At 40.2% G+C, this 27,980-nt stretch overlaps 2 protein-coding genes across 2 annotated transcripts; one reads left to right on the top strand and one right to left on the bottom strand.

Annotated features, from left to right (window-relative positions):
• Positions 1–498: 498 nt before the first annotated feature.
• Positions 499–8,320, bottom strand: ZFAND1 (zinc finger AN1-type containing 1). Its single transcript, XM_083827117.1, has 8 exons — positions 8,126–8,320; positions 6,615–6,657; positions 5,863–5,902; positions 5,395–5,522; positions 5,212–5,303; positions 4,314–4,438; positions 1,140–1,295; positions 499–1,007 (listed from the first exon to the last, which is right to left on the bottom strand). The coding sequence occupies exons 1-8, from the start codon at positions 8,178–8,180 to the stop codon at positions 837–839; spliced, it is 810 nt and encodes a 269-aa protein (XP_083683243.1). The 5' UTR covers positions 8,181–8,320; the 3' UTR covers positions 499–836.
• Positions 8,321–8,421: 101 nt separating this feature from the next.
• On the top strand, positions 8,422–26,791 carry CHMP4C (charged multivesicular body protein 4C; the record flags this gene model as incomplete). Its single annotated transcript, XM_083827118.1, has 5 exons — positions 8,422–8,617; positions 16,817–16,994; positions 17,910–18,024; positions 21,395–21,503; positions 23,726–26,791. The coding sequence occupies 5 exons, from the start codon at positions 8,422–8,424 to the stop codon at positions 23,788–23,790; spliced, it is 663 nt and encodes a 220-aa protein (XP_083683244.1). The 3' UTR covers positions 23,791–26,791.
• Between the last annotated feature and the right edge of the window lie 1,189 nt (positions 26,792–27,980).

Below are 27,980 nucleotides of genomic sequence, written 5' to 3'. Positions count from 1 at the left end.
GCAAGATGAACAGAGGTGATCTGTTGACAAAAGTCTTCACATCAGACAGATCACGCTCCAGGGCACACACTTTTGTGTCTTTCTGAAAGACATGCAAAAGGAAAGTGATGCAAATAAAAGTATGAGAGGTAACTTTCTGCTTTCTCAGTGTGATGTAGCAAGAGCTAGTGATGTAAAACTGGGAGGAGTAGCTCATACTCCAGAGGGCTGTGCTGCCATTCACAGGGACCTGAACAGGCTGGAGAGTTGGGCGGTGAGGAACCTCCTCAAGTTAACCAAGGCAAGTGGGCCCTGCACCTAGGGAAAAATAAGCCCATGAACTAGTATAGGCTGGGGGCTGATGTGTTGGAAAGTGCCGCATTCCCAACTAAATGAAATCTGTTCTTGTAGATTTAGAAAAGATGCTGCAAGAGTGTAATGTGTCTCCTTCCTTCGCAGAACCACCACACTCTTCCACAGAAACCAACATACTCTTTCACAGAACCAACATACTGTAAGTTTACATTTTCCTATTTGTTTTTAATATACACTTTTCCCATAATTTACACAAATATAAATAAAAATTTAGGAAAACATTATTGACATCTTACAGTTAAATAAAGCACAAATTTATTCTAGACAGTATCTGTAGTATTAGTTAATATAATAACTAATATTCCTTTTAGGACATATTTCTTCTGCCAGTTATGCAACTGAGGAATTGATGGGACCTGTGTCTTCACATGTGAGGGCATATTCTGGCACACTAGTGATTTAAAAGGAAAATGGCCTTGGTTTTAATACCAGAATTCTAAAAAAAAAAATATATTTTTTTGCTGTTTGCAATAATTTACTAATTAACTTAAGTATGACTCTGTATCTTCTATAAGTAGAACATCATTATCAAGATACTCCAAAATTATATTTCCACCATTGAATAATGGACATTCTTTATCAGATAGCCATTTTTCCAATGTGTCGTCAAATGGCAAGGCTTCTCCAGAGGTAGTATGGCATAACCTCAATTTCTGCAAGACAGATAACGCAGAAATTAACATCAGGATTTGCCTAAGATGCAAGAAGTGGAGGAAGAGGGAAGAAGGGTTAAAAAAAGAAAAAAAAAACAACCTGGAAAATGTTTATCATCATCATAGATTTACCTGGGCTGTTGATCTGTTGTTGTCATTTTTAAGGCTTGCTAAGGAAGCTGCGAAGTCTACTACTTTGCCAATACTCCACTTACTGCAAAAGAACATGGGCTTACTTTTCTCTTTGTTTCCCTTTGGTAAAAATACTTGAAAGTAAATTCTTTCCGTCTAGAAAAACATGAAAAAATAAGCAAAACAAAAGTTACAGAAGAAACACATAATTATAGACATATGCATTTTTCAGTTAAAGGTAAATTTCAACCCCAAATTCTAAACTTTAGTTGTTCTATTCCATCAGGACAAAGGCCCCATTCCTACACAGAACAGAAGAAATAGCTCAAAACGTCAAGTCCAATCTCCTCCAACTGCAGGCACATATATGATGGACAGTAAGTTCAGAAAATTGGAAAGTACGCCTTTCAGACTTCAAGAGGTATAGAGTATTATATACAGACAGATATGAAAAAATGTCTGTCCTGTGTTTATTAGATAGAACTGGCTGCTTTGAGGACAAAAAGGTGAATTTAAACAGGCAGTGCTGGCTTCTGGCAGCAGTACAATCTGTCTCAATTTGGAATGCAAAGCCTATTAAAACAGAATAATTCACTGTTCTAGAAATGTCTGTTTCACAAATGAACACTTCAGTCAGGGCCACCTACTCATTTATCCTGTTTTTTATCCTTTTATCTACTAATAGTTCTTTCAATATCTGCTAGGCTGAACCATTTGTTTAAGAAATTTCAAGGGTAACCTGTAAGAATGATTCTGAATGGGACCGGGACAATCCCTTCTTCAGGTTTATTTCTTCTTGACACTCATGCATAGACACAAGTACAACTGGTATATCCATCAGTTGACTGCCCTTTATGAGTCCAATCCAGACACTATCAAACAAGAAAGAAGTCTTATTTTTTAAGATTTTTGCCTTCCCTAGAAAAATATGGATCTAGCCTCCTTCCAGTTGTGTTCATAAAACTGAGAATGAATTTCATCTGTGAATTTTCCCAAAAACTTAAGTGCTTTCCACACACAAAAATCTGTAACACTCAGGAATATTACAAAGGGGCAAGGGAAGCAGGACATGAATTTTCCTAAATTGTAAGCAACCACAGCTTTTGAAACAGGTAGCACAGACATCCTATTACAGACACATGCTAACAACTCATCTGCTAACAGTGCCCTGGTACCTTCTTCCAGTTCTAAGGATGATGAGACAGTCTCCCACAGCTCACTGGAACATAATTCACAAAACTGCTCATTCTACTGTTGCACCCCTAAGATGGGATATGCCTCCTGGAATTTCTGTGCAATACCCAAGAGATTATCAGTCAATCAAGGACGCAGTAACTAACACTACTTTGCAGCATGACCCTCCTGTTTTGAGCCAGTCAGTCTTGAAAGGTATACCCGAAGGAAGCAATTATCTGCAGAAAACTAACCGCAACAAAGAGGTCAGAGAAAAGATGTATCCAAGACAGCCTGATTCTCCTGATCACAGAGTAAGAAAGGTCAGGAAGCACTGCTGAGGTCATGTGGTCCAAATCACGCTCAAAGCAGGGCAAATTTAAAGCTGGACCTAACTACAAATCAGGTTGTTTCAAGTCAGATTCAGTCAAGTTTTGAACATCCCAAAGATACCTTGTATTTTCAGAGCAGCTTATTCAAAAGTCTGACCACCCACACTGCAAATGTTTTTCCTAGTATCTAATTGGAATTTCACATATTACAGCTTGTGCACATTGCCCTCTGTCCTTTCGCTGGGTGCACCTCCAAGAAACATTTATCAATCTTCACTATATAGTGATGAGAGAGCTAATGTGCCTAAAAGGCATTCCAGAAACTTCATATTAAAAAAAAAATCTGTTAAACTGGAACAGGCTGGGCAACAGAAGACAGTAAAAAATGATAGCCAGAAGGAGTCTAGGAAGCAATTTAAATAGAGAGAGGTGCTGGAGGATAACAGGCTTATTTATCAGTGTTAAAATTATCACCGTTCTACATGGTTGAAGAATTAACATCCAAATAAGAAAATTAATGAGAGAAATTAGCATATAGTAATTTCTGCTACACTTGTTAGAGCTCACTGGCTTTGGAATTAGGAAGCAACTTTTTTTAATTTTCTTGTAAATACTAAGGGCAGATTTTTTTATTATGCCCCACAATGTTTGAAATGAATCACTCTCCCTCCAGCATACATTTATTTAAGTGGCACTATCTGTGATGAGTGGTACAAGCAGGTCTTTGTATCATGTCTTCTGCCTAAGTAGAATTATCTAATTTTTCAGCATGACAAAGTATAGAAAAGAGAAATTCATAAGAGGTCTCGGTAATTGAATAGCTGTAGTTGTTGTAAAAACAATTAAATGTACCTAACAATAAAATTATCATGTAGAATGTTTTCATTATTATAAATTTAATATAAGAGGCCTAAATTCGGTGTGCTCCAGCCCAACAGCATGGTCTAAAGTAATTTAAAATAGTTATTTTAAGAGAATGCCTAAGTACAGATCTAAAGTGAAACTCTAGATGAAGGCATTAAGTTGTTTCCAAACCAAACATAATCTGCAAAAAAGACCTAAATGCCATATTCAACTGGCCACTGTAGTGAAAAACACTACGGAATCTCTGAAATACTTCAAGATTCAGAGAAGTTAAAGGCATAAGATATACATAAAGCAACTGTCAAGACCCTCTTCCAATATGAAAGCAGGAACAACTGACTTCAGATCCCTTCATACCTCAACCAGAAACGTAATAAATGTGGCTTCAATCTGAGCAGCAGAAATAAGAGCGAAGCTTTGCAGAACGCAGAGCTCAGTTTAGTATGAGACAAGTTCAATCTGACTGGTACAGAGCTGTGCGAACTGTATCCTGCGTGAGTCAGAAGCCCCTCAGTACCCATCACAAAAAGTATCTCACGAAATGGGTTTGCCGTGTGGCAGACAAACACGTTTCTGCTATAAAGGAATTTGTCCTGAATGCTCTGAACTCTACATAGGTATCTTATAAAAGACATGAGACTAGTGAGATTGATTTTTGATGCCAGCCTGAGATCTATGTCTAAATGAACAAGGGCTTAGAGAGTTAAATCCAAAACCAAACTGAGGGAACTAGGTGAAGAACCAGAAACTTAGAAAGCTTCTCTTTCCTTTGAGAAGTCAATCACTGAAAGCAAGCATAACTGACCTGAGGCAAGGACTTGTCCCCAGACGCATGCATTTTCAGTTTCATTAATGCCACTTTTGCTGCTGTTTCACTGTTTTTTGCTCCTTTACGTTTTTTGCTTTTTGCTTCTTCATTTTTTTTAGAATCTGAGAACAACATTATTCCTGTTAGCATGAGTCACATTTCTCCTGAACATATTTTGGAGTAAGTCTATTGGGCCTCACTATATTTCTAAGGTGTCAACCCCTGTCATGCCCTCCTGAGGCCATGATATTAGGTACTCCCATTCAAGAATATCTGGAATGGCTACAGTCCTAACAGAACTCCTTTGCACAGAAAAGCAGATGAGCACTGGAACCAGGTAAACAGGTTGCAAGAGCCTAAGAGATACAAATTCCAATGCTTCTGTACCTGTGGCGATCATGGTATTCACATGGCAACAGGTTCAGGTCCTCCCTTCTACACTTAATACCTAATGTCCAGTTGTTCTCTTTCCTGCCCCAGATCTTGCTTAAAAGCTACAAAACATTACATCACGGAGTCACATTTTTTTGCCAGTTTGGTTACATATGTATAAACTCAGCACACTGGCATGTGCACCCAATACAACTACATTATTTGCATATGAATTAATATGCAAATATAAATGACTAGCTACAATTATAGTACTTGTAGAACAAGAACAAGACGATCATTCTGAAACTAAGCCCCATTTAATCTTCAAAGACTCTTCCTAGACATCTGCTCCTGCTGTCTTATGTGAGTCTTGATGAACACAATTACATGTTGACATGGGAATTTAGGGCTGTTAAAACAAAGAACTGTCACCCTTTCTCTTCTTTTGGTCAAAGCTAGACCCTTACAGAAGGTCATGAGGCTTCTGAAGAAAATTCTAAGATATATATCCCATTGTACTTGCCTATAATATGTGTAACTAGCTGTTGGGTGGCAGCCATTCGGGGTTTTGGTGCGTCCAGCTTCTCACACTCATGGTCTGATTGATGCCGGTGTCTGTAAAAAAAATAGTGAAAAATTTGTATTAATTTTTTCCCCTATGCATTAATGAACAAATATTTATGTTTAAACACTTTGTTCCACTCACCTTAGGCAAAAATGTTTTTCACAGTAGGGACAGAGAACTGGTAAAAGCTCCTTTGCATTGCAGTCCTTATATGAGCATGGGTAAGACCTGTGCTGATCTGGTTTCACAGAATTGTTTCTTATATTCACCTAAGAATTAGTACAAAATATTCTGTCTAAATAAACAGCTATTACAGACAAATCACCACCACAGTGTCCCAAAAGAACTGTGCTTGCTCTCCATTCTGTGGGGGAAAGCAGTTCAGTAACTCTTACTTTTCTTGCCCTGGTTAAGTTTATCTCAGATAGAAAAAGAACCATCCCCCTCCTCAAACTTAATTAAATTCTGACACACAGTAAAAGAGTACATTAATTTCTTAAGCTTGTCACATTCTAAGTTGAATAATTCATACTTATATACTGTGCATATAAGTCTAATAGCTAGTTAAGCTGCATGGAAATTTAAGGTAGTCATTTATTATTACATTACCTCAGAACACCCATGAGCATCCCGGCTCCTGTGCTGAAGGCTTAGTGGCAAAAGAAGAAAATACCACACCATTATCAACATTTCAAGAGAAGAAAACTGCATGAGAAAACATTTAAGTGTCTTAAGAGCCATCTGACAAGTTTTATCATGGCAACAGTTAAATTTTCTTAGAATTTGTTCTAATCTATTGATTTCGCAACTTGAATGGATTGGTTATGCTATTCCTCATTATATAATTTATCTCTTAGGATTTCTGCCCCATGCCAACAAAGCATTTCAAAAGAATAAGGTCATTAGCATGCTTATGAATTCATCTCAAAGCAACCGAAATTCGTCCATTTTAATGGTTTTTGGATCACCTTGCACAGGATCAGAAATGCCTTCTAACATTTTAAAGAGACATTTCATATCTGCTCTCAACTTAAGGCTGCTAATTTTAAGTGTAAATCAAAGTGCAGGCTCTGATTTGAGACTGTGGAAGAAATTTAGGTTTTCTTCCTACACGGAAACAACCAAACACAAATCAGTACAAATCAGGCTCCCATACACATGACTTCCATAATAAGTTATCTGTATTCTAGATATTCCCTCTGATTTCAAACCTCCACAACAGCCGCTTGGGAGCAAAGTTGCAAGGTCAGTAAACAAATTATTTTTTTAACTGAATGTATCTACATTGAATTACAGTACATTTCATACAACATTTAGGTCTAAAACAACTGCCACACTAAACTCTCAACAGGAAAACTCACCAAAAGACACCTGAACAGCCATCACATACAAAGGGGAGAAAATCTGAAAGAAGAAGAGGTTTGTATTAGTTGGGCAACATGGTTGCTGTTTTGCTCATAGTTTTTATTTTTTACATGATTAACTTTTGCTTTACATGATTTACTCTTGCGTGGGGCAGTTATCTTTACAAAGACACTTAGCAACTGCATCTACACAGTACTTAGACTTTTGTAACACAGTTACACCGCTAACTCCTCTAGTTAGTATTACTGAAAAATACACCAGGAGGTAAACTATATACATTCTGGAATTATGCTTTAAATTCCTAAAGAAGTGCTTCTTTCCCCCCTCCCAATATCAAATTTAGAAAATAGAACATTTAGCTAGCCATCAGACAAACATTTATCTCTTATACTAAAAACTGAATTTGTCTTGAGACCACTCAGAATACTGTTTACTGAATGCAGATGCACTGGACAATTTACATTATTATATGGCTTGCCAACTGGAGAAGACACCAACCCTTCTAAAAGCCAGCATCTCCTCCATTTGATGGTCCTGATTGTCCTGCTCCTTCCTATCTTTTACACCATGCATACTGTTTTTGTGTATTTAAATTGCATGTAACTTCTTAAGTCTGCACATGTTCCCCATCCACTGTATCAACTGTTACAGATAAAACCACTTCACCATCTGCTGAACTCAGCCATGTCAACTATGACAACAAATGCCCACTTTTAGGCCATTACTCGAGCCTTCCATCCTTCAGATTTGAACTTGATGGACCGACATGCAACTGGACTACAAAGCTCGGGTCACAAAAACTTTGGTCGCTTCATCTGTGAGACTGACTACCTCCCTCAGAAAACCTTCAATAGGAGTACTTTTGCTGCCCAGTTAAAAAACAAACAAAAAACCCCAGCCTTTTAGAGGTTACATTTTCATTAACATCATCTCCTGAAAGCAATGAAGGCTGGTGAGGGTGAAGAATGGAAAAATTGAGCAATAACGATTAGCAAAAATAGGGATTAAGCAACTCGTGATGGCACTGAAATAGCAGGCAATGACAATGTATCATGTAAGGCTGCTGCACGTTGTACCAACAAGACCTGGCTTTGGGAAATCTACCCTAACAAATAAAACTGGATTTTTTATTTTTTTATTTTTTTTATTATGCAGCTTTTCTCGTCTTTTTGACTGTTCCTCTCAACAAAACCCCTCTCAGACCCGCTGCCCAGCAGCGAAACGATCTCTTGGCTGCATACCTGCCCACTACAAGCATTAACACCAGGAGCCAAGACACAGCACGAAAAAAACCGTGAAACCCGTGTGAAAACCCCAAAACCAAGAGAAGCGAGGCCCGGAGCCAGCGCCGGGGACACCCCGTCAGGGAACTCCCCACATGGAGGCCCTCACGGCTGCTCCACTCCCCCCTCTGCCAGCAGGGGGAAGCCGTGCCGTGCCGTGCCGAGCCGAGCCGAGCCGAGCCGTGCCGAGCCGTGCCGTGCCGTGCCGCCCCAGCCGCCCTTACCGAGCTGCCGGCAGCCCTCCGCCTGGCAGTGCCGCCCCAGCTCCAGCTCCGCCATTTTCCTCACGGACGGGCGGGCGGGGACAGGCGGGGCACAGCACGCAGACGGGCCGGGTGTCCCCGCCCCGGGGCGGTGCTGCTACCGGTGCTGTTACCGGCCTGGGTCCCCCCGCCTGCCCGTCCCTAACCCAGCCCCTAACCCGCCCCGCCCCGCCCCGCCGCCAGGTGCGGAGCCCCGGAAGCGCCGCGGCGGCAGCGGGGAGCCCCGGTCCTCCCCGACCCGACCCGAGGCCGCCGAGATGAGCAAGATCTCCAAGTTCTTCAAGGGGGGCGGCTCTGCGGCCCACAAGGGCCGCGGGGGGCCCACGCCGCAGGAGGCCCTGGCCCGGCTGCGGGAGACGGAGGAGATGCTGAGCAAGAAGCAGGAGTACCTGGAGACGCGCATCGAGAGGGAGCTGGAGGCGGCCCGGCAGCACGGCACCAAGAACAAGCGAGGTGAGGGAGCCCCGGGAGAGGGGAGCCTCTCTGCTGGCCTGAGAGCCCGGGTTGTGCTCTTCAGGAGAGACCTCGGTGGCTTACGAGGCTTTAAATCGTGGGTGTCGCGTGTATCCATTAATGCCTGATGCACTGTGGATGTGTTATGGCAGGCTGATAACAGGACCCTTTACTCGTAACTAACTTCAGGTCTGCGGTTCGCTGTGCGATGCTTGTGTCCGTGCTTTGCACCGCACTCGCCGCAGGTGCCAGCTGGATAAATGGTGCTGCAAGGCGCTGTTCGGCACGGCAAGGGGAGCACAGCGGGGGTGCTGAGCGCTGGTTGTGTGGATAAGTGAGAAACTGAGGCACGCGAGGATCTCGTGTAAATTCGTGGTGGTATTCACGTTATCCCCACTGGGAGAGCTGGAGAATGGACTGCTGGCGACTGAGGAACACAGTGAATAAATGATTTGGCTCAAGTTACATGTGATAAAACTGAAAAGCAAACAAAGGTTCAGAGTATTTGTAGTTGCTGCTGGTCCTGTGCTTCTGAGGAGAGGGTAATAAGGGATAATAAGGTTTGGATCTTGCTTACACCAATATTGTCATCTCTGGGAAGCAAATGATTGGAACTGCAGGTAGGCAGTGTCTTAGGGACATACAAGCCTTTGCGAAGCAGGATAATTATTTCCTAAAGTCACCTGGAATCCTGTTTGTCTACTCTGAGATTTATTGTCCTTTGAATGCTTCAAAACAGAGGCAAAATGTTTTGAATTCAAGATTCACAATGTAACAAGAAACTAGCTCCTTCATGCCTTCTTTCTATTGCCGGATACTTTAAAAAAGTTAATGGCATGTAATTTAGAGATTGTGAGGAGCTGCACTTTAAAGGTGTTCCGGTTAGCCCTTTAAGGTATTTGTAATACTTTAGCACTTACTAATCATTAGCAAAAAGCATTTAGTTAGGATTTAAAAACATCAGTAGGGACTTTAAGGCACAAACAGTCCGAGGGAGTAAAGCCAGTTCAGCAACTGAGCCTGCCAGTCTGCAGCACGTGAGCTGTCGGGTTGTCGCGTTTTGGGTTGTCGTGGCCCCAAACTCCTTACTTCTCTGGCTTCAACTCAAGCGTCTCTTGTCCCTTTGTGCAGGCACTGGCACTTGTGAGCTGGCCCAGCGATTTAGATCAGGGAGGTGACGCAGCTGCAGCTCTACTGCAGGACTAAGTGACCGGATGGCTCCCGGAGCTGGGTCACCGTGCAGTTGCACGAGTGGCGGGGCTGACTCAAGACATCAGGCTCCTTCTGGTGTTTGGAGCAACTCCTACCGAGGTCCAGACACGTTACTGTAGAACTTGATGCCAAGTCTGCCCTTCAGGCTGGCGTTGCTGCAGGAAGAAGCAATGTTTCCTGCCTCATTCCTGCCCCATGCTACTCCCTTCCTTCTGTTGACAGAGCTCCCTGAAGGGTGTGTTCTAGAAAGCTGAGATACAGAGTTGGCTTGGTTTTTCAGCTACGTTATTTTTGCCCAGAGTAGGTTAAGTTTCTCTGGCTCCACAGCTGCAAAAGAGCTTGGACACCTGTGAAGGTGCAGAGGCTGCAATGAGGACCCATTACTGGGAGAAGGTGGATCTGCTTTAGGATTCCCCTTTAACCTGGCTGGCCTATGCTGGTTCCAGGTGTTAGCCTATCACCTTGTGCTTCAAGCACGCAGCATTTGACACGTGACGTTTTTCGCCCGGGTGTTTGTGTCCACTGCTATGCTCAGTATGCAATTCCCCTAGTTTTATCTATATAGCTTTTTGCAGAATTGTGCTACAAACTGGATCATTGGGCTGATTGTGGTGAAAAATAACTCCCTTTTTTTTCCTTTCTTGTCATTTGCACAGTGACCTACAGTTAAGGACAGTAAAGAGACAGCAAGGCAATAAGTATGGAGTGGGATTTTTTTAATGAAAAAATTGGCTCTAACACCAAAACTGGCTGATGAAACTGTAATCATGAGAAACAAGAGAAACTCACCGTGCTGTGCTGAAATGATTGAATTTGGCAGGCTAGTGAGTGAGCTTAATTCCCCAAGGATACCCCTCATTTGATACGACATTTGTGCTAGTTTAATCACTGTTGATTAATGTATTAGCAGCTTTACCGTACTGTAGTTCAGAAGAAAGCTGTACTAGCCTTAAGTAGCATTATGTAAACATACATGCAAATGAGAGCATAAAAGTTTTAACTTACACTGCTTTGTTAAAACAAATATTTCAAAAGGACCTGGTGGTTAATCTTTGATATGTTCTTGCCATAATTGCATCTGTGGAGAAGCTTGTGGAACCTAAAATGGGAGTGTCTGGGACAGAGGCAGGATGTATCCAGGTATAGAAAATGCACCAAATTAGTATGATCTCATTTGATTTTTAGGCGCATGAGTGTGAGTCAGTTACACTGACACAAGTGAAATTATCTTCAAGGACTAGCAAGTTTTCATGAGCTCAAATGATTCTTGGATGGGTTCATGTGACATCAGAAGCCTTGACTTAAAGCCGTAACATATTAGCTATGCAAGTACACATGAAACATCACTTAAATATCTTTGGCTCCTCCTTTGTGGAGTGTGCATCTCTAGTTCCTGTGCCTAATTTGAAATTAGCTATGCTTTGGGGGTGATACATTTCCAGTATTCCCTATTAATATTTTACGGTAGCTATACTATCTCAGGATTTTCTAAAGAGTGATTTGTGTTGGAATTCCCCTTGCAGAGGTTATACCATGATAAGCAGTAATTTTTTTTTTTATATATCTCATGCTGTATTTTTTGGGGTATCTCTTGATTGATTTTGTCAAGTGCGTAGCTGCTAACTCCAGCAGCAAATTGGCCTTTCATCTTCACTACTGTGAAGGTCATGCAGGAAACCTTAAAAGACAAAGTTATCCCAAATATCAGAATTGATGAGGCTTGAAGCAAGAAATTGGGGCTAGCGCTAGGTAGATGCAGGCTCTTATGTTTTCTTTGTGCTTCTACAGAACACCATATCCAGGTTAGTAATGACAATAGCAGGTTTCTTTATTGCCATGGATTAGGACAATAGCCATCACAATGAAGATCACCATGTAGAGAAGTGTTTTCATCCAAAACTTCCCACCTTCATGGTGGTCATTCACTTAGCATGTGGAAGGGTACTGCCTCCACGTGCTGACTGAACAATGACCATAGTTGCTCTTTGCTTATTTGTTTAAAGCAAGTTTATCAGCAATGCTGAATTTATGGGTAAGTACAAAGTACAAGAAAATATTACTACAGGGTAGTCCTGGGAAATGTTTTTCCTCTGTTCTTCAAAAGCTGCCTTATTTTTATTTCTTACTCTCTCCTACAATAATCCCTATGCTTTTGAATCTTCCTTCCCGTCCCATCTCACACCCCATACACACCCACTAAGCCTTTGATTCCTAGTTTGCTATGTGAGAACTCCGTTTAAAAGGAAATAAAGGAAATGGGTTTCCTGAAGTGCATCTGTGCTTGTGAAAATAGCATAAATGTGTGTGTTGTTTCAGCCTGGCATCTTTCACAGATCCTATAAAAAAAAAAAAAGGCTAAATGAAGAGAAATTAGAAGTAAGTTAAAAGAAGCCATAGTTTTTGTTTGTTTGTTTTTCCCATCCAGAGTAGGAATAAAGCTTAACCATGGAGAGCCACATAATACTACTGAGGACAAAACCTACGCAAAAAGTTGGGATAACAGTAGGTTTTCGCAAGTAGGTGCTGTAAGTATGCTGTGTGGTGCATTTGGGCAGGGTTGGTGTAGCCGTGTAGCATTCCTTTTCAATGAGCTAGTTGTACCCAGAACATTACTGAAACTAAAGAGTGAGGCAGTAGTTGCATGTTGACACAGACAGGGCTGTCATCCCTGTAGCGGGGTGTGTGACAGGTAGGGACTGAAGGCAGAGCGATATGGGGAAGCCTTTAAGCACATCTTTGTTCTGTGAGTTACAGCCATTGTTCTCTGCTCTTCTTGATCGCATTTAAAGTGTCTTGCTGCCAACTGGAATGGTTATAATGAGTCAAGAGCATCATTATTAATGAATTACTGCCTCAGTTTTAACTGCACATGCCTTCCCCCACAAGTTTTTAAGGATTATGAATGCTGATAATGTAAGGTGCTATGATTTTTGTGGCCTCAGCAGCATTTCTTTTGGTTGTTGCTAGTGTGAGATCAGATTCTGTAATCCATCAGTCCCTTACAGGGACTGAAGCAGAGGTTTTGTGAACTGTATCTAAGGATGAGATCCAGTATTTTCACAGGGATGTCTTCTGAAGACGTAACCAGTTTTTCCCTGGGAATTTTAAGGTCTATTGGATAACGTTCTTATTTCTACTTCATAATATGAGATGAGCAGTTCCTGTGCTGATGGATATTGGTGGTGGTGGGCTTGACAGGTAAAGGTGTTAATTATCACTGTGCTTTCTCATTTTATTCTGATCTGTCATGAGACCGTGATGAAGGTGCCCAACTCTTTCTGTCACTATTTTTGTTCTTTGTTTTAGAAACCTGGATATTCAGTGTGGTCAGAATTACTATTGCCATTGCCAGAAATGGCCAGGATTGGTCATTTCTCCTTCCTTACTAAAGCATAAGTATAGTGGTGACTCTGGAAATGTGTTTGTATGTTAATAACAGTAGTTCTTTAATACATGTGCTTAAACTGACAGAATAGTCTACTGTTGTTCCAGCCACTTAACTTGAAGATAAAATAAAAATTCAGTTTAAAAACAGTGGCTCCTAATCTATGAGCTCTATCCTGCTTGCTGGAGTTGGAAGTAGAGCGTCAGAAAAGTGCTAAAGCTCAAGCAATTGCTGACTGCTCAATTATGAAACGCAGGAATTGAATCTGCTTCTTTGTAGCACAACATTGAGAATGTCTGAGATGACTTGTTTTCCTGGGGAAGACCTCCACCTCTTCTTGGTTAAATCGGTATTCCTCTTGCTTCCTCAGACTCTGCCCCTGCTTAGACTCTTCCTACCTGGGCTGTCTTCCTTTTCTGAAATCTTGGAAATGGGCATACCTTCTCTCAGTGCCATTCTTAGACCTTCAGTGAAGTAAGTTGATGTTCTCTCCTCAGTTTTTTTTTCTTTTTTTTTTTAATAATATGCTCTCTTTCAGTGTGGTTATTATGTGATAGCTTTTCTGTAGCATTTAGATTTAGTTCTTCTGAGAATTGGCACACATTTTAAAATGAGTGTATGTACAGTAGAAAAGCACTTATTATAATGAAATTCACTTTGATTCTGTACAACAACAAAAAAAGCAGACTGCAAGTAACAAGAATATTCTCCTTTCTCACCTGTGGGAGCTATGATTGCAATAGACCATGCGAGGAAAGGGATTCATTTAATATAAATGAAAAAATTGTATAGTGTGGTGTAGGAATATCTTATACTTTGCTTGATAAGAACGGAGTATGAATTGATTTGCTATCAAGTGCTTTGTTCTATAAGTCACTGGTAAAACTAAAGAGAACTACGTAAAATGATGTTGCAGTACAATAATTAGGAAAAGCTGTTTATGAATAGGGGAAGTCTCAGTTGACCTTCTTCTGAGGTTTCTTAATTTGGGTGTGGTTTAATTAAATATTTATACAGGAACCTTCAGGATTTTGAAAACAACTGCTGTGCATGTAACGGAGGAAGTCCATTTTCTCTTTGAGCAGTCGATAAGAACAGCACCATCACAGAGCCCCATTCCTGAAAAAGACTGGCTGGAAATATTTTCCCATGGTAGCTGCTTCTTTCAGTTGAAGCCTTTCTGCACCATCCAGTTGGAGTTCCTCTGTCCACAGGGTGTTGCAGTCCTCTCTGGTACAGCCACTCTTATGCAAACTCAGAACGTTAAGTTTACCTGGAATATCTGGCCTAATCTAAGAATACAGGATCAAATTTTGATTGAATTGAAGCTGAGGAAGGAAGTGTCTGGTGTCATAACAGTACCAATAATAACCATATATAAGGAGGGAAAATAAGTAGGTAGAAAGACTATTTGGGATTAAGTCAAACTGATATACTTTGGAATTGCCACAACAATTAGAATTCTTACATTTGCCATTTGTGTGACTTCGTCTGGGGTTCAGGCATATTTTCATAGTATAAATGATCACAGAATCATAGAATGCCTTTGGTTGGAAGGGTCCTTTAAGATCTTTTGATTCCAACCCCCTGCCATGGGCAGGGACACCTCCCACCAGACCAGGTTGCCCAAAGCCCCATCCAGCCTGGCCTTGAACACTTCCAGGGATGGGGCATCCACAGCTTCTCTGGGCAACCTGTGCCAGTGCCTCACCATTCTCTGAGTGAAGAATTTCTTCCTTATATCTAAATATAAATCTCCCCTCTTTTAGTTTAAAGCCACTCCCCCTTGTCCTATCACTGCACCCCCTGACACAGAGTCCCTCCCCAGCTTTCCTGTAGGCCCCATTTAGGCACTGGAAGGCCACTGTAAGGTCTGCCCAGAGCTTTCTCTTCTCCAGGCTGAACAACCCCAACTCCCTCAGCCTGTCTTCACAGGAGAGGTGCTCCAGCCCTCTGAGCATCTTTGTGGTCCTCCCCTGGACTCACTCTAACAGGTCCGTGTCCTTCTTGTGCTGGGAGCCCCAGAGCAGAACACAGCACCCCAGGTAGGGTCTCACAAGAGCAGAATAGAGGGGGACATTTACCTTCCTCGCCCTGATGGCCACGCTGCTTTTGATGCAGCCCAGGGTGCGGTTGGCTTTCTTGGCTGGAAGCATGCACTGCTGGCTCATGTTCAGTTTTTCATCAACCAATACCCCCAGGTCCTTCTCCTCAGCGCTGCTCTCAGTCCACTCGCTGCCCAGACTGTATTTGGTGCTTAGGATTGCAAATCTTGAGAACATGTCCCAAAAGCTCGGAAAACGTTCAATTTGAATACTGTTTTATCTATTGGGTTTGTGGTTTGCTGTCACTGCAGGTGCTAAAGACATTCTGTATTTCAAAGTCTTTGCAAATACCTGTCCTTGTGTGACTAATGAGCAGCAACTGTGACCTTATTGATTCAAACACTTGTCAGAAAAGCAGTCAGTATTTTAGTATGCAGCTACACACTGTAAGTCAGTGTCCCCTCTTTGGAGGGATCCTAGCTTCATTTGGAAACCCTGTTGTCTAGATTCAGTGTTACTGCATTTGGGTAATCGTTTAAACAGGACACCCACAGTAATCGCTGCTGTTTTTCAAGTATGGGGGGCTGCAGTTTCTTCCTGGCTCTGAACCTGATTAAAAAATTAAAGCAAGAGGAAGAAAGATCCAGGTATTAATTAGCATTGAAAAAACAATGGGTTAACTCAGTCTCTTTTTTTTTTTTTGCCTGTCACATGTACAGTTTGGAAAGAACAGAGGTCAGGAAATACTTGTGGCAAGATTGTGTGTTCCACACACAGAGACTGAGTGAAAGCCTTTCTCCTTCTGCTCGTCACATGCATTTATGCTGGTAATGATTTACTCTGGGCAAAGTATTCTGCTTATAACTTATCAAATACAAAACAGTAATCTCGCTGATTTACAGAGGTAATCGAGAGTTGCTAGATTTTATTGTGGCCCTTTACAAAGGCTATGTGTCTTCTGTATATTTTCAAGTTCTAAGGATTAAAGATCACGCTCCTCAGTGACTGTTACGGAAAATACAACTGAAAGCCAGAGGAGTCCTTCCTCTGATCTAACCCACCTGCGAGGTTAGGTCATTTGGGCTTTCCATTATACTTGACACTCTGCTGCTGCAACAAAACTTAGAAAGCAGCATTCATGGAAATGTGGTCATCACGACAGATCTTCTTGCTCTGTCTTTCTTAGTTTTTACTCAGGTTTTGCAACCTCTTCCTTTGATTCTCTCTCACGTCCTCCTTTCTGATTTCTCTTTGATGTTTTTCTTTTCCTTCTCCGTCTTCCCTGTTTTGCCCACGTGCACAGGATGGAATTCAAGATCTCCTGTAGTGGAGGAAGAAGCTGCTCTTCTCTGTGGTTCTAAAAGGAGTTAATCTAAACGAGGTTCCCTGTTCATGCAAACTGCATGTTGGTGGTCTGGTGTGGTCAAAGTTTGCTTTTCTACTAGTAAGGTAGGAGGGTGAGAATTATAACTTCTCCAGGTTGTATTGTTAATGAACTACTTGTACTTGCGTTTTGCTATGAAAATACACAGTGTACTGTGCTCCTCTGCATTACAGCTGCCTTACAAGCACTGAAGAGGAAAAAGAGATATGAGAAACAATTGAATCAAATTGATGGGACGCTCTCAACCATCGAGTTCCAGAGAGAGGCGCTGGAAAATTCACACACAAACACAGAAGTGCTCAGGAATATGGGTTATGCTGCACAAGCTATGAAAAAAGTACATGAAAATATGTAAGTCCTTTCTACTAGCTTTCAAGATGAGCTTGGCAATAGCTTTTAAACTATTTCATTGCTATGTACCAAGTCAGCCAGTTTTGACTTCATTTTGGTTCAGGCATTTAATGTCAGGAGTGCTATTGGTGCTGTAATGTTGTATTTGGCAGAAAAATACCTTTTCTTAACAGCAAGTCTAGAAGGAAGTCCAACTACCTTAGGAGATCCAGCTGGTACTAGTTTTTATTAAATCTGCCTTGGCTTCTGCCCTCAATTTTTACAAAAGAAAACTTAGTTGAGGAAACTATGTGTACTTCTTCAAAATCCATAAGCTAGACTGTGATTCAAAGTACTAACTGGACTTGAATAAAAGGGAAGGTAATTTTTTTGCGTGAGTGTATTATTTTTATATGTCCTATATTGTTTCATGGGGCATTTTCCTGCCTGAATAAACAGAGTTAAATCAGAAAGGTTGTTCTGGCAGAAGTAAACAGGAATTGAAACAATACTGTAGTTAACAATAAGGGGAAGCATTTAAATGGGGCACTGTTAAGCTCCCCCTAGTTCTGATGAATGCTTAACATCAGAAAAGATCCATCTAACAAAGATGCTGACCTTGGGAAGGACATACGGTCTGGCTAGAGAATGTGACTGTTGGCCGATGGATCTGTGAGAAGCACAGAGGTGGGGAGAGGCACAGGCTGCTGCATTATGACTTTTGTTATAATCCCAAAGTGGAAGAAATTGGAGTGGCTAAAACATACAGAAGCTTGCCAGGAAATATTAAGGTTTAGGTAAGGGAAATTATTCCATGTGAGTTCTCTCGTTTAAACATCCATGGGCATAAAATAAAATAGGGTCTGTTCAGTTGTTTCTGAGCCTCTTCTGTAGGATTTGATTTATGTACCTTTAAAAACTTTGTTATTTTGCCAGGGACTTGAACAAAATTGATGATTTGATGCAAGATATCACTGACCAGCAAAATGTTGCTCAGGAAATTTCAGAAGCTATCTCAAACCGAGCTGGATTTGGTGATGAGTTTGATGAGGTTAGTACTTTACTAAAGACTGGGAGTTTTGATTATAAAATAGTTATTGTGTGGTGCAGTGGCTTGTTCCAGAGATTGCAATTTCACATCCTCACCTTTTGAGAAATCATTGTTCTAGTTTACCGTATCTAGCACATTTTATATTTATTTATATATTTATTAAAAAAAAAATTAAATATATAAAATGAAAATGAGGGGTTTAGCTGTATTCCTGTAGTTAGTATTCTCAATTGTAGTATTTTCAATTGTACCATGGAAAGAGGTCACTAAAGCATATAATTTGTACTTCTCCAAAGGGACACTGCAATATATAATTTGTTGTACTCAAAATAGGTATAGTGATATTCCTTTCACTACACTGTGAACTGGCTACCATTCACAATTTTGAATATATGGGCCAAATTTAAGGGGTTTTATTTTGTGCTTGGAGATGCTGGTCCTTTCATTATTTTCCAAATTTTCCACAGAAATAAATTAATGAGGTAGAAGTAATTGCTGTTAGAAGCAACAAGGATTCTGTCCTCAAACACTGTTCTTCTGAAAACCTCTCAAAAAAGGTATCTAGGACCTTCTGGAAACTTGTTGCAGTAGCTTTCATCCAGTATTGCTGGACTTGATTTTGTGTATCTAAGGAGGACATAGTGTTCAAGGGGAGAGTACATGCAAAGAGACTGTGTATGAGTTTAGGAGACTGTACATCCTACAGCCTGTGGGATGCAGAGCTGAGGTTCAAACCCAGTATCACAAACGGTTTGGTTTTGTATTTTAACTGTGTGTTAAAATGACCAAGCGCTAGGAATCATATGAATAATGCCTTAAAGAATCAAACAGTTCCCACCCTTCCCAATTAATTTATTCTTACATACCCAAATGGACAATAGAGAAAAATACATGCGCTATATATTTGTGCTTGATTAATATTTTGCCTTTTCATTCACAAGTTATCCTTTGGAGTTTTTGAAAATAGTAGTGATTCTTTGTATTTTTCTCCCCACTATCTGCTTTTCTATTTTTGTACTTTGAATGAAAATCAACTTTTCAAGAAACATTTAATCAATACTGACGTAAGGAATGGGATTTATCTGGTATAAACTGGTCTTCAGACAACTGAAAAAACATACTGCCATCCTGAACAGTGTCACTTTCTTTTCATCCGTGCTTAACTTATTGAGCCTAGACTCAGTAATGATGTTGCAGATTGACCTGAAAGTTTCTAAGAGATGCTTGTCCAAGTTAATGGACGTGTTTCCTGTTCTGGGAAAATAAGCCACTGTCACATGCGGTATCACTGTACCAGCACCTACTTTTGCATGAGGGCCTAATAGTTACAGTGCTTGTTCAGTCATTGGGAAGCCTGGATTGCATAACACTTCAGCTTAAGGGTGCCAGAATTTGTGACTTAATCCCTAGTTTTTGAGGTCACTTGTGTTGGAGGAGGATGCTTAGTTTTTATTTGTTTTGAAGAATTTTTTTGACCACGCACTTGATTGCCTCTTTACATGTGTGCCATGGGTGTAAGGAGGTCATTGAAACATGTAATTTATACTGCTCAAAATAGACATGTAAACACGGGGTTCTTTCTCCCTGGGATGACACGGTATATGTAAGGAAGAATTAAAAAAAAAAAAAAAAAAAGCTCCATCCTACCTGAGTAGGATGCTCTCGGGGGAGGGGGGTGAATCCTTGCCTGGAGACATGTTTTCTGATAATCAGATGTGAAATACGAACATTCCAGTGGGTGAAGTCTAGACCCTGAGAGTTTTGATCCTCTCCACGTGGTATCTGCCCTCTGCTTCCTTTTTGGCTTAAGTTCAAGAGGAGGAAGGGGATTATTTATTGTAGCTACTACAATGCTTCACAGCCTCGTTGTACAACAGTTCCTGAGTTATGGGAAACACAAGTTAGATCCATGCTTGAGGAGGAGGAGAACTTAAAACTTGAGTCTCCCACTTTGAGAACTAATGTTCTAGCCATTGCATCACTATGTTAAAGATCATGGCCACTGTTTATTCCGCTATTCCATCTCTCTCTCTCTCCCTCTCTCTATATTTTTTATTTTTTTATTTAATAAAGAGCCTGTCATGGCCGATACTACCTCTTGATATTTTATGTATTCAGCGGAGGCTGCTGAGGCTTAATTTGGTGTTGGAAAGGGTTAGATGGTCATCTAGAGGTCTTCAGGAACACTCGTTTCCATTGACTACAACAGCTTGGACACTAACTTGTGAAGATGATATTCACACCACTGATGGACGTACTTAAAGTACAGATACCTTTGCACCTAACTAAATGCATTAGACAGACATGGGGCCCCACCCTGCACGTCTTTGAGAGAGCTGCCATCGACTGAACATCTTCAGGTGCAGACCTGATGCTGAAATTTTTAGATGATATTCTAGAGCTTGCATTGTGAACTAGGTCAGACTTGTGAACTGTAGCCTTTTTTGGCCTTCTATATATAAAAGAAAAACTTAGGTAGGCCTGTGCTGGCTACATAATCATCATTTTAACATCTACATTGGTGATAAGCAAGGTATAAATGGGTAGGCAAAGCCCATTTTGAACCCTAGATCTCACTTTGTTCCAGACGCTCTTTTGCCCAGCCACATTTGCCCAACAGTGGTTCTTTCTGAACCATTTTATCAATGTGGCAAAGGTCTGTTTCTCTACACTGTGATTGATATTTAGCTTCCTTTCTTTGGGAAACTCCGACTAAGGAATAAGTCCTTGGCTTTTTTAAAAATGTAAAGCATTTTTATTTTTAGTATTATACAATGAGATTTGATCGTATGTCCAAGTTAGCTTCTGTAGCTAAAAGCTCAAGAGTGTTACGTGCGTCAAGAGTGAGTAACAGGGCTCACGAGATCAGTGCTGCTTTGAAATTAGATGTAATCCAGGACTTAGTGTGATAGAGCTGAAGCACAACACTTAATGACAGTCTGTCTTATACCCAGTGGAAGTTGTATGGTTTTTAAAATGGGAGAAGTCACACACTATAATTATAATCTGCTTAAAATGTACAGACTTCAGATTTGGAAAAAAAATGATGAAGGCAGTTGGACTTTTTCCTCTGTTTGATTTTGACAGGAATACTAACTACACTGGCATTTTTCTTTCTAATTTTATTCCTTGTCCTGTTTCTAGCTTTCATTGTCCTTGTTTAAACTTTCAGTTAAGTTTTACTGTTTTTCCCCACAGTAGGTGAAAATTATACTTGCAATATGCTGACTTTTGATATGACTGACTTCTAACTTTGTTTTCAAGCATAAACTGTTATTTCAGTAATGCTTTGCTTTATAGTGGTTACAAGTGCTCTTGACTCAAATTGCTGTCAGGACAATGAATTTATTAACATTTTCCTTGAATTTAGGATGAGTTGATGGCAGAATTAGAAGAACTGGAGCAAGAAGAAATGAACAAGAGAATGGCAGATGTCAGACTGCCAAGTGTTCCATCCACCTCGCTACCTTCTCGCCCTGGTAAACTGCTTACTTTCCATTTCAAGTTTCTCTTTACTAAGCCATGCTGTGAGTAGGAGGAGAGGAAGAAAGAATCATAGATATGTATTTAGCTCTTTTAACTTTTAAAGCATTATAGAATTCTTATCCTAATTTTTGCATGTGTTTATTATAAAAAGCAAAGTGGAATTCCAATTTGCTATATGAAAGTATTTAGGACCAAATTTTCTGTAGATTAGAGGAAGCAAATTCAGGGGACTTGAACTTTCATGTACTGTGATGTGGATCAGATAGGTCGCTGGGGAATGGGAAGATCTCTTTTGTCTTCTGGCAATTTAAATCCTCAGTCTTTTTTAATTAGAGCCTGACCTAAATTCAAAATGTTTGCATGAGGAAGTTTCAGCTTTATAGAGTAGTGATTTGATACTTGTCACTGGTATTTTAAGTAGAGATGAATGAGGTAGCAGGAAGTACAAATTTAAAGAAATATTGTCTGTCATTCCTTTACTTTCTTTCTATAGAACAGACATTCCTGGCATTAAGCAGTAGTCTTGATTTTCTGTAGTTCTGCCCTGTTTGGTTTGAATTAAGCCAGAGAGAGACAACTTTTAACTCTATCTCTCACTGTGTCCCTGTTGCTCTTTATCAACTGAAAGACTTGCTGTATATGGATGCTTGTAAAAAGAGTATAAATATTTGGTGGCAAGGATAGCACGCACGCAGCATGAGCTCCGTGGTGCATTCTGCTGCAGAACAGATTACCTAGATCAGCTCATCCTGAAGACTCTTATGCGTGTTTTGGCAGTCAACACTTAAATCCCTGAGAAGCAGTTTAAAATGTTAAAACTGGGACTGTGGCCTCATCTACTTATGTAAACTGTAGAACAGCTAGTAAAAAGTGGATTTAGGAAAACTCAGTGCAAATTGCAGTCTGGGCACTTACGGCTTGTTCATGCATTCTTTTCCAGAGCCAGCTGTGTCAGCTGACATTTTTATTAAACCCAGGCCATCTCTGTGTGCTTCTCACTATCTCAGATTTGCTACCTCATCTCTCTATATGACTGCTTCAGGCAAAATTAGTTAGCTACGTTTATGCAGTTTAAGGCCTTGTAAAACTGGCTAATCTTTTCTGTAACTGCATGCTTACAGAACACAGAAATGACAAAATATGAACAGTTAATGGTTCTGTAATGCTTCTAATTGGACATGCACGTTAATCTCCTGATTTTAGAGATGGGGAAAACTGAGGTGGAGCAAGGCACAAATGACCTTCTCCAGCTGCACAGTAAGCCAGTGGCACTTGCAGAGTAGGGACTGGACCCAGGGTCTCCCATGTCCTTCTCCCAGCTTTAGCCCCAAGAAGTGGTACTCCGTCTCCCTGGAGATGGTGGTTCCCAGCAGTGGGGCTGCCACAGGCAGGAGCCAACTGGCTGCTGTAAAACATACACACAAGGGTGGTGCCACCCAGTAATGCAAATCCTGACGCACACAGCACAAAGCTGGGGAGAGCCAAAGGCTGAACCTGGGCAGTAGGGCATGCAGTTTGTAGGTTGCTGAATGAAGGCTGTTTATATGAGGTTTTAGTTCAAGTAACATGAAGATGTGGGATAGGAGATTTGGATTAAAAAAAAAAAAAGTGGGAAAGCATGTGTGGGACCTAGAACAGAGCTGGACATTGCTGCTGCTGTGACCACAGCAGTTATCTGAGTAGTCACAGATACTACCCGAGCAATGTAAGTTCAAGATTTTTTTCCCTTTTAATAAATGGTAAGTCTCGTTAAAATGTGTTGATTCCATGTTGAGACTGGACCTGCACGTGCAGAACCCTTCGGCACTATTTGGAAAGGTAGCAGGATGCACAGCTGGCAAGAGGCAGGTTATTCATGCCTGCTTGAATGAATCACAGAATTGTAGCGGTTGGAAGGGACCTGGATGTGAGAGAACTGGCAATGTTGTGGTGTGTGCTTACTCTCTGTGTACAGGTTAAATAAATTTTCTGTGGGAGTCTTTCAGTAGGAGGTAAATCAGACCTATAATTGTTAACATCAGGGTTATGTGTGAGCTAACGGTGGGACATGCTAGTCACAGCATCATCACTATGCTACCTACATTTAGCTTGCTACTCAGTAAAGTGACTTGAGATCTTCAAACTGAGCACTATACAAGTCCTAATGTTAACAAATAAAATGTTTCTGTTTCTGCTGCTATTAGTTGATGATTATTGTTAATCTCTTTCTGTGCAGCATCAGCCAGGAAGAGAGCGGACGATGAAGATGATATGAAACATCTAGCTGCCTGGGCTTCATAAGAGCATGGTGCTTTTATGGCATGGAACATTACAGTAGAGATGCAAAGAGCTGCAATGCTGTTGTTAATTTGTAATAGTTACAAATTTAGTGTGGTTGTGTTTCATACGGACTTTTTTTAATGGCCAATCTTGCTAAAAATGTGACTTCCATATTTCAAAATTAGTTTAAAAACAAACAAAAATAATAGTTGCCAAAACCTCCATACTTTTTTCTTTTTCAGCCTAGGCCAGAGATTTGTTTTGCTGTCAGTATCAGGTTTTATTATGTTACGTCTTGTGGTTTTGTGAGACCTGTGCCTCACTTGTGCACAAAACTGGATGCATCGCTGAAATGAAAAAGTTAAATAATTGATCAAAGCCCTATCCTTAGAGGGTCCAAAACAGCTTTATACACGTCCTTTGCACCCAAGAGCTAACGGCCATTCATTTGGGCATGGAGATTTATCCAGTTTGCCTGGAGCACCTTGTGGTGTCCTAGATAATAAGCGGAGACTCTTCTGTAGATCTTCTGAGGTGCAATAATTTATTAATTTTTTGTTATTGTTTTAACTTTGGCAACACTGTCCCATGCACATGTATATGGTCTACCTGAATCATGTTGCAAACTATTTCCAACTTGGTTAAATAACAGCTTTGCTATGACAATGACTATGATTTTATAGATCCCTGACAAACAAAATTGATTTCCACTAACCCTGTCAAAAAGCCAGAGGAGATCTAGCCTTTCTGTCTTCCACCATGACTTTCTGGGGTGAGTCTTTACTTTGTATGGAAATACCCATTCTCAAAGGAATTAATAACACAATTTTTAATTCTGCATTTTCAAAATGATTTTCATTTCTGAGCATTTGGTTTCTGAGTGGAAACTGTCAATGTGTTGTCTTTGAAATGCCTTTTTAGCTCTGTTTAAAAGCTGATTCTAAATTATTTGTAAATTTGATATATTATTGTCCAACTGATGGCTTTTTAGCTTAAGGAACAAATGCCACTGAGTGCTGAACTACTATATGTAGAGAGAAATCACTGTTCACATATTAAAAAAAAATGCTGCTTTGTACAAAGAAATTTTATTAAGACTTAAGCTCTATGCTAGTAGCTTGCTATAAATCACAAGGATGTAGTGAAACACTGGAGTTCCAAGGAAAGTGAGAAGCAGAGTCACACTGATCTTAATTTCTTATTTTCAAATTAATTTATATATATATGATTGAACCACTTGGGGAATGATGGGAGACTTGGTTTCTGTAGATCTACAGCATCAGAAGACCGATCTGTGGGGCTTTAGCCTGTGATTTGCTGGGCGTTCATAGCCTACAACAGGCTCTAGCCTATCGTATTTTAGGTTAAGCATAAGCTAACGTGTGTTTATGGACATGGTATTCTGGTGTGCTCAACCTGTTGAGTTGAGTTCTGTGAATGAAACACAAAATTTACTAGCACATTGTAAAACTTTCAGGACTTCATTCTTTGTAGTGGAATTGCTTTTTGTTTACATCTATTTGAAAGAAGAACTAAGCCTTGTCACTTGTGGAGAAAAAAAGTTTCTGATTCTACTACAGAGTTTGGGGGTACCAGGAAAATTATTCTTTTCTGTTGGGAGTCAAGTAAAAACTGGAAGTATTCCATTTTTGTTTAAAACAAAAATTAAAGCACTTCCTTAAATTTGAAAATGTATTTTGAATTCTCAGTAGGAAACCAAACACTAACAAAATGTCATTTAGTCTTAATGCTTACTGAAATTCAGGGTAAGATGCCAGCTGAAAACTTCCTTGATGGGCATATTTAATAAAATAATAAATATTCAGAGTTATCTAGAATCAATTCCCTAGTTCTGTTGGCTGAAATCCCATTTTAAAGGTTGAAGCAGAGTATACAATTCTGAATTTGGTACAGAAAGTGTTAGTATACACTGATTTGGCAAGTCTGCAAGGCTGACTGGCAGTGTGCTTCTGGACACATCCTGTATTTCTTAATGTAAGTCCATGCCAACATAATCCTGTGCTTAGCTCTGGAAAACTGTATTATAGCATCTGTTCTTGGTCGCATTAGTAGTTTTCCAATTCTTAGCATATTTAAAGGGTTCTATAGCCTAACCAAAATAGGTGTCTACCCTTCCATTTTAAAGTGATTTTTCAGTCTGCTCTGGAAAATGTGTACCTGCAGGTTTTTATGCAAGGACTTTCCATGTGAACACCCTGCAGGGGAGAAGAAATTCTAGGGAAGGCCTTCTCCTTTGCAAACAAGTGTCAGACTGCTAACCTCTGGCAGTGTTTTGGCCACATGTTGATCCTGGGGAGCTTCTGCTTATTGATGTCGGACCAGGCACTTAAAGAACAAAGTTTGGAGGATGAGGAATAAAAAATATGGTCATTCGGGTGAGCTTCTCTAAAAGCTGGCATGTAGTGGCTGGCAATTCTGGAGGACAGTCACATACCAGTTCACGGGCTAGGACATGTCTGGTCTAACCTTCATAGTGAAGCTATTCTCAGAAATACTATAGTCATGTACACAAATCAAAATACAGTATAAACTCCCAAAACTGGAGTGCTTCTTGTATTTGTTTGAGAGACAGTAGATGACTGATTTTCTTCAAAAGCAAAGGAGTTTTAGGGATTTAATTCAGCTGAGGAGGTGGCTCTTTCCTGTGTAAATTCAGATGAAGCTGTGACAAATGCTTCTTTCTTTTTTTGAACATATGTCTCTCTTCATGCCAAGATGGTATTTGTTTAGCACATAAGCAGACTAGAGTGAATAGTGTCAATGTGTTATTGTAAATGCAATTAACTACTAACTCAAACATATTTTACAAGAGGACTGTGGAAGCAGATGGTTTACTGTAGCTGACTTTATTTCCTGATTCTTATTTATTTTGAGAATGTTTTCTTCTCTTAACAGGCTTGGGCATTTTAAACCTGGATAGCTTTACAAAGGGGAAATATTAATTAAAGAATAAAAATTAATATATACATATCCTGTAAATAAACATTTTTTGTCACCATTGTGCTACCTGTATTATTTTCCTCTTAGGGAAACTTTACATACTCTTCTTACACCATCATTAGGATGCAGTACTCTCTTTAGTGAGTGCAAACATTGTTGGAAAGACTTTTTGATGTATTAGTCTTTCAACACCATCTTAGAATTCAGTAATTCTTCAAAGGTAATCTGGCTTTAATTTAGGAAAAAAAAAAGGGGGGGGGGAGAGAGGCTAGAAAGCAGAGTGTATGCAACAGTGTTTGAGCTTCATTCATTTGCACACAGCATTTGTGTTACAAGAGATTCTTTTATTTCACTGTGTCCAAAAATTCAACTTTTTTTTCCTTTGCAAAAGATCTCTTCAACGTTTCAGAATTGTGTATTTCTCATTTTCTAGATCTCAGTTAAAAGGTGAAAGGGTTGAGTCTTTGTAAAAAGAAAAAATACTGAAAAAAAGAAAAAATACTAAAAATAAATACTAAAAATACTATTTTTAAGTAAATAAAATGTTTTATTTTCTTATGAATATGAGAATCTCCTTTAAAGTAAGTGTGTGTATAGTATCTTGCAGTTCATGTATACACATGTACACACATACATACAAAGTGTTGGTGCAATACTTAAGACCATTGCTCATTATCTGGTCTGGAAAGATTTCCATTGCTTGGGCAGCTGATCATGTCAGTTTGTAAAGCGTAAGGCTTCATCATGTAACACCAAGGAACTGCTCAGTACGTACACATGCCCCATGTGTGTATAGCCATCAGGAGAGAAGGACATAGGCATGTATAGGGAATAGATTACTAAGGAGCAGGGACTAGCTTGTACATTGAAGTAATGCCAAGTATCACAAGTCTAATCTCACGTAGCTGTCATGTTTTCTCACATCTGTCCCGATTGCAGAGACTTGCAAAGGCTGCCAATGCAGCACTGTTCAGTCTGGTGTATATTGCAGGCAAAACCTGCCTAGTTCATGTGATTTAAATCAAATTAGGATCCAAGTGATTTACTGGCTTATCAACAAGTAAGTAACTGGCAATTCATGACACACTTGGGACCAGTGCTGGCAGTGCAACAGATAAACTAGTTTTTACCAGAAGTCTCCTGGTAATCTCTTAGCTGCTGTCTAATCCAGTTGATGGTTGTCTTTGCTTTACCAAGACGAGTTTGGGGCAAACACCCTCTCACCACACCCTTACCCCTGCTGTGCTGTC

The sequence above is a fragment of the Anser anser genome (genome assembly GCF_964211835.1).
Source record: "Anser anser genome assembly, chromosome: 2".
In the NCBI taxonomy this organism is placed as follows: Eukaryota; Metazoa; Chordata; class Aves; order Anseriformes; family Anatidae; genus Anser; species Anser anser.
This window is presented reverse-complemented; position numbering and strand designations above follow the sequence as displayed.

Bases quoted from the DNA above. Each gene is read 5' to 3' on its own strand.
- ZFAND1 (XM_083827117.1), bottom strand. From the start codon at position 8,180: ATGGCGGAGCTGGAGCTGGGGCGGCACTGCCAGGCGGAGGGCTGCCGG. The intron at 5,523-5,862 runs GTAATGTAATAA...ACTAATTCTTAG, and splicing joins ATGCTCATGGGTGTTCTGAG to GTGAATATAAGAAACAATTC. The intron at 4,439-5,211 runs GCAAGTACAATG...TGTTGTTCTCAG, and splicing joins GCTAGTTACACATATTATAG to ATTCTAAAAAAAATGAAGAA.